The 9856-nt window shown below is 53.6% G+C and overlaps 1 protein-coding gene across 1 annotated transcript; it reads right to left on the bottom strand.

The window, feature by feature from the left end:
- Positions 1-3956: 3956 nt before the first annotated feature.
- Positions 3957-5542, bottom strand: LOC135826726 (uncharacterized). The gene is made up of 2 exons (XM_065339328.1): positions 5497-5542; positions 3957-4951 (listed from the first exon to the last, which is right to left on the bottom strand). Exons 1-2 carry the CDS (start codon positions 5540-5542, stop codon positions 3957-3959), a joined length of 1041 nt encoding a protein of 346 aa, XP_065195400.1.
- Positions 5543-9856: the final 4314 nt, after the last annotated feature.

Raw genomic sequence — 9856 nt, 5'->3', positions numbered from 1 at the left:
GCTGATCAACCCATCCACGTTGCCGGTAGTAGCGTAGCGCTGATCAACCCACCCCAGATGCCGGTAGTAGCGTAGCGCTGATCAACCCACCCCCGATGCCGGTAGTAGCGTAGCGCTGATCAACCCATCCCCGATGCCGGTTGTAGCGTAGCGCTGATCAACCCATCCCAGATGCCGGTAGTAGCGTAGCGCTGATCAACCCATTCCCGATGCTGGTCGTGTTTCCGAAGACTTGGATCAATCATTATGCATTGCAAGTGAGACAGTAGGAGTGATGTGAAGGTAGCAAGCACAAAGGGATAAAGAAAGAACATGAAATAATCACATAGCTGAAAGTTTACTGCAATTGGCAACCATTACTTCGGCTCAGAATTCATCCGTACTGTGTCAATCACCCATCTGTCAGTCCAACATTCCCACTAACAATGAAGAAATCACAACAATAATACAAGTACACCTGTGCAAAGCATGCATAGATCATTAACAGCAGTTCTTAACTTTTAGCTCCATGGGTTGGGCTGAAGCGTGAGGTGACGACTTGCAGTGGCGGGCAGTAGAACAGTGCTGTGATGGCGTAGCGGCCGATACCAGGTAGTAGAGTAGCAGCGCTAATCAACCCACCGCCGAGGCTGGTAGTAGCGTAGCGCTGATCAACCCATCCCCGATGCCGGTAGTAGCGTAGCGCTGATCAACCCATCCCCAATGCCGGTAGTATCGTAGCGCTGATCAACCCATCCCCAATGCCGGTAGTAGCGTAGCGCTGATCAACCCATCCCCGATGCCGGTAGTATCGTAGCGCTGATCAACCCATCCCCGATGGCGGTAGTAGCGTAGCGCTGATCAACCCATCCCCGATGCCGGTAGTAGCGTAGCGCTGATCAACCCAACCCCGATGCCGGTAGTAGCGTAGCGCTGATAAACCCATTCCCGATGCCGGTAGTAGCGTAGCGCTGATCAACCCATCCCCGATGCCGGTAGGAGCGTAGCGCTGATCAACCCATCCACGATGCCGGTAGTAGCGTAACGCTGATCAACCCATCCCCGATGCCGGTAGTAGCGTAGCGCTGATCAACCCATCCACGATGCCGGTAGTAGCGTAGCGCTGATCAACCCAACCCCGATGCCGGTAGAAGCGTAGCGCTGATCAACCCAACCCCGATGCCGGTAGTAGCGTAGCTCTGATCAACCCATCCCCGATGCCGGTAGTAGCGTAGCGCTGATCAACCCATCCCCGATGCCGGTAGTAACGTAGCGCTGATCAACCCACCGCCGATGCCGGTAGTAGCGTAGCGCTGATCAACCCATCCCCGATGCCGGTAGTAGCGTAGCGCTGATCAACCCATCCCCGATGCCGGTAGTAGCGTAGCGCTGATCAACCCAACCCCGATGCCGGTAGAAGCGTAGCGCTGATCAACCCATTCCCGATGCCGGTAGTAGCGTAGCGCTGATCAACCCATCCCTGATGCCGGTAGTAGCGTAGCGCTGATCAACCCAACCCCGATGCCGGTAGAAGCGTAGCGCTGATCAACCCATTCCCGATGCCGGTAGTAGCGTAGCGCTGATCAACCCATCCCCGATGCCGGTTGTAGCGTAGCGCTGATCAACCCATCCCCGATGCCGGTAGCAGCGTAGCGCTGATCAACCCATCCCCGATGCTGGTAGTAGGCAAGCACTGATCAACCCATCCCCGATGCCGGTAGTATCGTAGCGCTGATCAACCAATCCCCGATGCCGGTAGTAGCGTAGCGCTGATCAATCCATCCCCTATGCCGGTAGTAGCGTAACGCGGATCAGCCTATCCCCGATGCCGGTAGTAGCGTAGCGCTGATCAACCCATCCCCGATGCCGGTAGTAGCGTAACGCGGATCAGCCTATCCCCGATGCCGGTAGTAGCGTAGCGCTGATCAACCCATCCCTGATGCCAGTAGTAGTGTAGCACTGATCAACCCATCCCCGATGCCGGTAGTAGCGTAGTGCTGATCAACCCATCCCCGATGCTGGTAGTAGCGTAGCGCTGATCAACCCGTCCCCGGTGCCGGTAGTAGCGTAGCGCTGATCAACCCATTCCCGATGCCGGTAGTGGCGTAGCGCTGATCAACCCATCCCCGATGCCGGTAGTAGAGTAGCGCTGATCAACCCATCCCCGATGCCGGTAGTAGGCAAGCGCTGATCAACCCATCGCCGATGCCGGTAGTAGCGTAGCGCTGATCAACCCATCCCCGATGCCGGTAGTAGCGTAGCGCTGATCAACCCATCCCCAATGCCGGTAGTATCGTAGCGCTGATCAACCCATCCCCGATGCCGGTAGTAGCGTAGCGCTGATCAACCCATCCCCGATGCCGGTAATAGCGTAGCGCTGATCAACCCATCCTTGATGCCGTTAGTAGCGTAGCGCTGACCAACCCATCCCCGATGCCGGTAGAAGCGTAGCGCTGATCAACCCATTCCCGATGCCGGTAGTAGCAGAGCGCCTATCAACCCATCCCCGATGCCGGTAGTAGCGTAGCGCTGATCAACCCATCCCGGATGCCGGTAGTAGCGTAGCTGTCGCGAACATGCGAGTGGTATTTATATGACTCAGGATAGATTCTGTTGATCCTTGATCTTAACGTTAGCTCATACTTAGTATCCTGTCATCCTGGTATTTTATGTCAACTTTGTTATGTTAATCGCATTCTTTGCGATTGAATCCGTTTTTGTCGCGGCTTGCTCTTCTGGAGCATGCGTGGCCTTTTTTGGGGTTATTGCCCTTTGGAACGTCTGGTTAAGACTTGTCGAGAATTTGTGCGCTTGAAGTTTGATGGCAAAGGCAATGGTTCTTTCAAGTATAATGTAGAATGTAATCTAGTGTAGCGATAGAGTGTGTGTCCAATGAGAATAGAGAATGCATGATCATGGTGTCTCAAGTACTATACTTTTATGTTTGTTGAAGACATAAAATTAGGTGCCGAAACCCGGGAACTCGAGTAAACAATGAGTGTTTCGGAGTCGGCGAAAGCCAAGAAGCTCCTGTTAACTCTTCAGCTGGAAACGCTAGATCACTGCGATCAGGATTCCGACCAGCTGCTGGGGAAAACGCTACCCGACGATGAGACTCTTCGGGATGTCGAACATGCAGCCTTTTGTGAGTTCGTACACCGTTTTGATTCAACTATTACTAAAGGACAAACTCTCTTCTAGGAAATGGCACTTTTCACTCACATAGCAACCGGGTTGTACATGGGGTAGTGGTCTACCAGAATGGGTAGTGGTCTACCAGAATGTACTCACAGAATGAACTCAGTATTCCGTCACACCACACTCGCAGCCACACGCTAGCCAAAGACTAGGCCAGAAGTAATAAAGAGCAAGGCGGCCAGCAAGAGATATGTCAGTGCAAGACACGAGCAGAGCAATGTCCTGGTGTGGGTGACTGGCCAGTGGGGGAGCGCCTGAAAATCCGACTCCCTAAATTTCCAGCCACGACCGCTCAACCGGGCTGGGGGAAAAACTCGCCTTGCGGCCAAAAAACCCTTCTACTAATATGGGACCTGCCCCACTGCCAGTCACACCCAAAAGAAAAAGCGAAGAGAAACAAGCAGAAAGGAGTAATCATACTTCGAAGTACAACCAAAAAACCCCGAGACCCTCGGGACAGAAACACACAAAACAAAGTATGCCATGGAAAACCAGTAAAACAGCACCCAATGGAAGCCCAACAACGTACGGGACCCAAGGGAGGGAGGGCGGGAAAACTCCACGCTCTACGAGGAATACAAGACCACGATGGCAGGTGGGGGAGAGTTGCGCAGTGGAAGAGCAGCAGAGCACGACAGAAAAATGGTGAGTGAAAAATACGTTTTTTACACTCTTTCGCTACGCTCAGCCGTGAAAAAACAACACTTTTCACTCACATAGCAACCGGGTTGTACATGGGGTAGTGGTCTACCAGAATGTACTCACGAAGCAAAGGATAGTCAGGCAGAAGCAATGGCAGTGGAGACAGAAAGCAAGTCGTGCTGGGAATCCGCGATGTACTTATCCTTGGAGGACGCGGACCTCCAGCCGCCGTGTCGTTGCAGTAGTCTGTCCGCAATGCCCGAGTTAGCTGCGGCCGTCGCACCACCTGATCGGAGGCTGTGGAGACCATATGATGTTGGGTCAGTTTGGGTGCGGCCCACCGCTACTTTCAGGAGTTCCGTGGCTCTGCTGTAGCTCATGGTGCCGCGCACGCCTGGCCCAGAGCGGGCGGAGGTTACCTTGCCCAGTACGTGTTGGTCGGGTGAATGTCCTGCTTGCCGGAGAAAGCTCTCTGTTATGCGAACCGGGCATGGCATGGAGCCGGTGAATTGGCGAGCGACCAGAATTACGTCCCCTTGCCTCAGTTGGTCGTTCTTGCGGCTTGGCAGGTGCACGGACATATGTGTCGGGGTAAAGTCCAGCGAGGACACCACGAGGCGCTGCAAGTCGTCCCAGCGTAGTAGGGCGAAGAACCCAAGACAAATCATGGTGGCACATTGCAGGTCCCCCAGTGGTGCCTCTGGTTGGGCCAGGGTGGACATCAGTTGGCGGAACAGGGACGGTGAGATCGGAGTGCGGCGGGAGACGGGACGTGCACAGATACGGCGAGCGGCAACTTGCAGTTGCGTGATGACCGGTGCCGCGATCGGATCTGGGTGACCGGCCTTACGGTGCAGCCAACGTAGAGCCGCGCAGCCTTGTGCGACAGGGGCAAACGTCGTGCCTTGTTGGATCAAACTCGTTAGGTATAGCGCCACGTGGACTGCGCGAGCTGGGAACGGGGTGAATCCGGCCCCAGAAGCCCATGTACGCCAGCGACCGAATGCCTGTAGGTATGCCCTGCCTGTAGAAGGCGCCACGTCATTGAGCAGGACGACCGGTAGCGCGTCGACCAGGTGTTGAACGGCGGGGTTCCGTATGGATGCCAGTTCCGTCCAAAAAGGGGAGGAAGCTGAATAAGGCACATGCAAAACGCACGCACACACCCACAGACAGGAAAAAGACACACGGGGGATCAGATCTGGACAGACTGTGTGTTGTTCCTGTGAGTTTGATCGGTGTTCAGTCCCGGTATTGTGGGTTTCTGGACTCCCCCACCCGGTGTACCTCCCAGGGGTCTAACCCTCCTCTGCCTCCAACATCACCGTTACCCCGTGTGAGATGTATGTCGTGTAATTTATGAACAGAGTGACTCGGGTAGGGGACCAGGGGTGACACCGGCTGCACTGAACGAGCCGGGCCTCGTGTCGCCGCAGCGTCACGCCTCATACCAGCATGCACACAGGCAACCATTGCCAACATCACCGCCCATCGGGCTTCTCCCTCCCTCATCCTCACTGCCCATCGGGCTTCTCCCTCCCTCATCATCACGGCCCATCGGGCTTCTCCCTCCCTCATCATCACTGCCCATCGGGCTTCTCCCTCCCTCATCATCACTGCCCATCGGGCTTCTCCCTCCCTCATCATCACTGCCCATCGGGCTTCTCCCTTCCTCACCATCACTGCCCATCGGGCTTCTCCCTCCCCCGTCATCACCGCCCATCGGGCTTCTCCCTTCCTTGTCGTCCCTGCCCCTCGGGTGTCTCAATCCACATGGGTATGTGTAAGTTCATTGAATAGGCAATTCACGCAGAAAGAATGCCCTATACTAAAAACGGCAGGAACAGAACAGCATAGGCAGCAAGCGCAAGAAAAAACACTAAGAGACATCAATAAAGGCAACCTCATGGCGGGCGATGGACAGCACAGGGGAGGGGGGGGGGGGCAAGGTAACCAAAAATTCTAACTAAGGCCGTGTGGTAAGACCCCTAATGAGCACAGTTTCGGAGAGAACAAAAACGGACTGCATGAAAACGGAATGGTGGTGGTTCTGGTCCAAAAAGACAGACCGGTTGGGATGTGTGCCGAAATGAGCCGAAACCGGGCTGGAAGGTTTCTCGGGTAACGGTGAACGGGGTTGCAAGCCCACTTGGGCGCCAGAACGGCCACCATGGTGCTGATGGCCAGTCAGGAAACACAACAGTGGCATGACACGGTATGGCTCTGAGGAAATGAAACAATTTGCTTAACAAGCGAGGTGGGGGGAGACACCAATTGCTTTCACCTTCCCATGATTGAGTGAAAACAGTCAACACCCGATGAACCTGGGGACCACCAAAGGGAGTTGAAAGTAGGGAGTTGATGGGACAAATGACTCGCAAATCTATCGACAGTATAGGGGCCCCACTTCTTATCAAAATAAACAAACAATTCGGCCGAAATAGCCCAGTCATCCATGTCTAGAATCCGTGAGAGATAGTCAGCCGTGGTATTTTCACCCCGGGGGATCCACTGTGCAAACAGTTCAATGTGTTCGCGTTGACAGAAACGAAAAATGTCAACAGCTTCTTGGTGCAGCGTTGGGTTACGGCTACCGTTACACAAAATGGACACCACGTTCTGGTTGTCGGTATTAAGACAAATTGCATGGCCAGACAAACGCGACACTAAAGAGATTAGGGCAAAGCGGGCAGCAAGCAGTTCCCTCAATGTGGAGCTGGTGTGTGCGGCTGACATGGTCCAGGGCCACTCGCCCCTTGCAATTTCAACCCCGTTCATCAGGCTGAAACCACCCCACCCGGAGTCACTAGCGTCCGTGAATACCAATTGCAGCGTGCGGGGCCCGGCAGACCAGATGGGTCTCCCGTGAAAACGATCAAATTCAGATTGCCAAAAACTTAATTCAGCCTTGGCAGCATGCTCAAGTGGGATAGCTATCTCCCAGCCTTCTTCGAGGGTTGGGCCCAGACATGCGTGCAAGCTTCTTGTCTGTAAGCGCACCACGCAGCCCAGAGCAAGCCACATAGAGCTCAGCGACCCCGTTAGTTTGGCAAGCAAGCGTGCGGGGACCACAGTGGAGTAAGACATAATCTCAGCTAGCAGCAGTTTAAATTTGGATACGCGGTTTGGGGTGACATGAATGCTGTTGTTGGCCGTGTCCAGGACATGACCCAAGACCGAGGCCACCTGCCGGGGTTGAAAGTTACTCTTTTGCTTGTTAATGACAAGACCGCATTTTTCCAAATCTGACCTCACAAGTTGGGCGACCCGCTGCGTCTCCTCTGCGGAGTTTGCGGCTCCAGTTCCGTCATCCAGATACAGGAAAATACGTATGCCTTGGTCACGCCAATGGGTGACCAAAGGCCGCAGCACTTTTGTAAACACAAATGGGGCGGGCTTAAGGCCAAACGGAAGTGCGGCAAACACAAAAAACCGGGCCTGACCCCGGAACTGCCATTGAAAACCTAGGAACTTCCTATGTTCTGGGGCAATCGAGATGTGATGGTAGCCATCCTTCAGATCAAAAGTGAACAGGAAACAACCCGGATCGAACAGGTCCGGGATGAGTCTCAGGTCCTCAACGCTAAAATGGGAGTCTGCCAAATGCTTATTGAGGAAGCGGAGGTCTATAATCAGCCTCAACTTTCCGTTGCCCTTGGGAACCACCCCCAACGGACTAATTACATGGGTGGCGTTTTCCTCCACCATCTCGACTGCCCCCGAACGTAACAGCATACGGATTTGGTCAGACACAAAACTAGAATGATCATTAGAAGACTTTAGGTTACATGCCCGGAACTGGGGTGGGGGGGAGACAAAACACAAAAAATAGCCATAACGAATAATACGTAAAACAAAATCTGAGGCACCAATATTTTCCCAAAATGCAATGCAGTGTAATAACCGCCCATGAACGTTATTGTCACAAGCACTTATCTCGTCAGACTCCAGCGGGTCTGGGCACTCATGCTCCGTCCATTCGTGGACGAGCTCCTGCAGTGGGCTGTGGTTGCTGAGTCCAGTGTGGTTGGCGACTACTGCCTCGGCCGAACTGGGGGCAATGCCTGCTGACGTGACCCAACTGTTGGCAGTTCCAGCAACGTGGGCCGCTTCCAGGGGTTCGGCCACCGTTGGCAAACGGTCCGTGGCCCGATGGCCTCCGCTCAAACTGGGAGTTGTTGCCGAAACTGGGGGCACGAAAATTCCTGCTCGGGTATGGCCTCTCAGTTTCAGGTTGGAAGCGCTCCCTGGGCTGCAGTTGCTTGAGTCGACGAGCAGTGGAGGCCGCGTCCGCGATCCGTTTGTCGTCAGCGAGGCTGTCACCCACGCTGCCCTCCTCATAAACTCTCACAGTCTCCCAGTCGAACGAATCTGCTATTTTCAGGTGCTTCTGCCTTTTGCAGATTTCGCGCTTACCCTGCGTCAGGAGTTCCTTGGCCTCGGGTGCGGAGTCCGGGAGCACCGATATGGCGGCATCCACCTTTTGCAACACAGTTTCATTGGTGGCGAACTGTGCCTGCAGCCCTGGTGACTTGAGTTTCGGCTTTGGGGCCTGGGTTATTTGGCTTGTTAGGGACTGCGCTGCTTTGAGTTTTGCCACCTCAGCGCGGGCCGCCGTGGCCTCCTCCTGCACTCCCTTGATTTGTGATGACAGGTTGGTAAATGCGGAGGCGAACCACGACGGCATCTCCTCACCTGCCGAGCTTGGTGTTGGTGGGGCAGGTGAGGTGGCGGAGGTGGCGGCTGGGCGTCGTCTGGCGGTCCTGGCAGGCTCAGGATGAGCTACAGGAGCCGTGGTTCCTTGGCTGCGAGTAGACGGCATAATTTATTACTTTAGATCTCCGGACGTCAAAAAACTCCACGCTCTACGAGGAATACAAGACCACGATGGCAGGTGGGGGAGAGTTGCGCAGTGGAAGAGCAGCAGAGCACGACAGAAAAATGGTGAGTGAAAAATACGTTTTTTACACTCTTTCGCTACGCTCAGCCGTGAAAAAACAACACATATCGTGTTCGAATTTGTAGCCACAAAGAGTGCCCAAAAGGAATGCAAGAAGAAAGACGAGGAAAGTTTGCAAACATATGCTAAAGCTTTAACTGCAAGCAACGAACACCTGGCCAGGCTTATAATTAATGGAAAACTTGCTTGTCTGGCCCCAAAATACACCTCAAATAAATCCGGAAATAGCCAAAAATGGCCCAAACTGCCACCAAGGTGGAAATTAACACGAGTGGCTTGGAAAAAAGCGTACAGGAACTGGTTCAGGTGGCTCAAACAAACCTGCAAGCAGCCACACAAAATGCAAGCACGAGTGCAGCTGGTGCTGTTACTGTCCGTTCGCCAAAACTAGAGTTCAAACCCTTTGATGGAAATGTGCTCAAATTCACTGAATTCTGGGACCTTTTCACTGCAACCATACATAGCAATGCCAAGTTGTCTGACGTAGAAAAGCTTGCCTATCTAAAGCACAATGTCACTGGTGTTGCTGCAGAAGCAATTGCAGGCCTTACTCTAACCAACCAAAATTACACTGTGGCAAGGGATCTGCTGAAAGAAAGGTTTGGACAAGAACAAGCCATTCTGACTGCTCATTATCGTTCCCTCGTGGACTTGCCACGTGCAAACAACAATGCACAAGGACTTCTGGCCTTCTATAATGATGTCGAAACAAACGTTAGAAGCCTGGAGGCAGCTGGCAAAAATGTACAACAAGAGTTGCTCGTACCACTAATCACGGCAAAGCTACCAAAATCTGTGCTGGTTCAACTAGAAATTGGAAAAACCACAGGTGCATGGTGTGTCACAACACTAAGGAAAGCCCTGTCTGCGTACATTACTGCACGCGAGGCAGCTGATCAGATGTCTGGCGAAACGACGAAACCAGATCAGGATCATTACAAGCAGCGCCCATCACGCACAATGAATTCAGCTGGCCCGTCGCATACACACAATGGGTCAGAGGCAGCCTCGTACAGCCGTGAAGGCGGAATGCCCACACCACAATTGGGTACTTCTCTCTTTGCGAATGGTGGAAAT

This window comes from Sycon ciliatum, chromosome 10 (genome assembly GCF_964019385.1).
Source record: "Sycon ciliatum chromosome 10, ocSycCili1.1, whole genome shotgun sequence".
Taxonomy (NCBI): domain Eukaryota; kingdom Metazoa; phylum Porifera; class Calcarea; order Leucosolenida; family Sycettidae; genus Sycon; species Sycon ciliatum.
The sequence above is the reverse complement of the archived record's forward strand: the minus strand, read 5'-3'. Positions and strand labels throughout refer to the sequence as shown.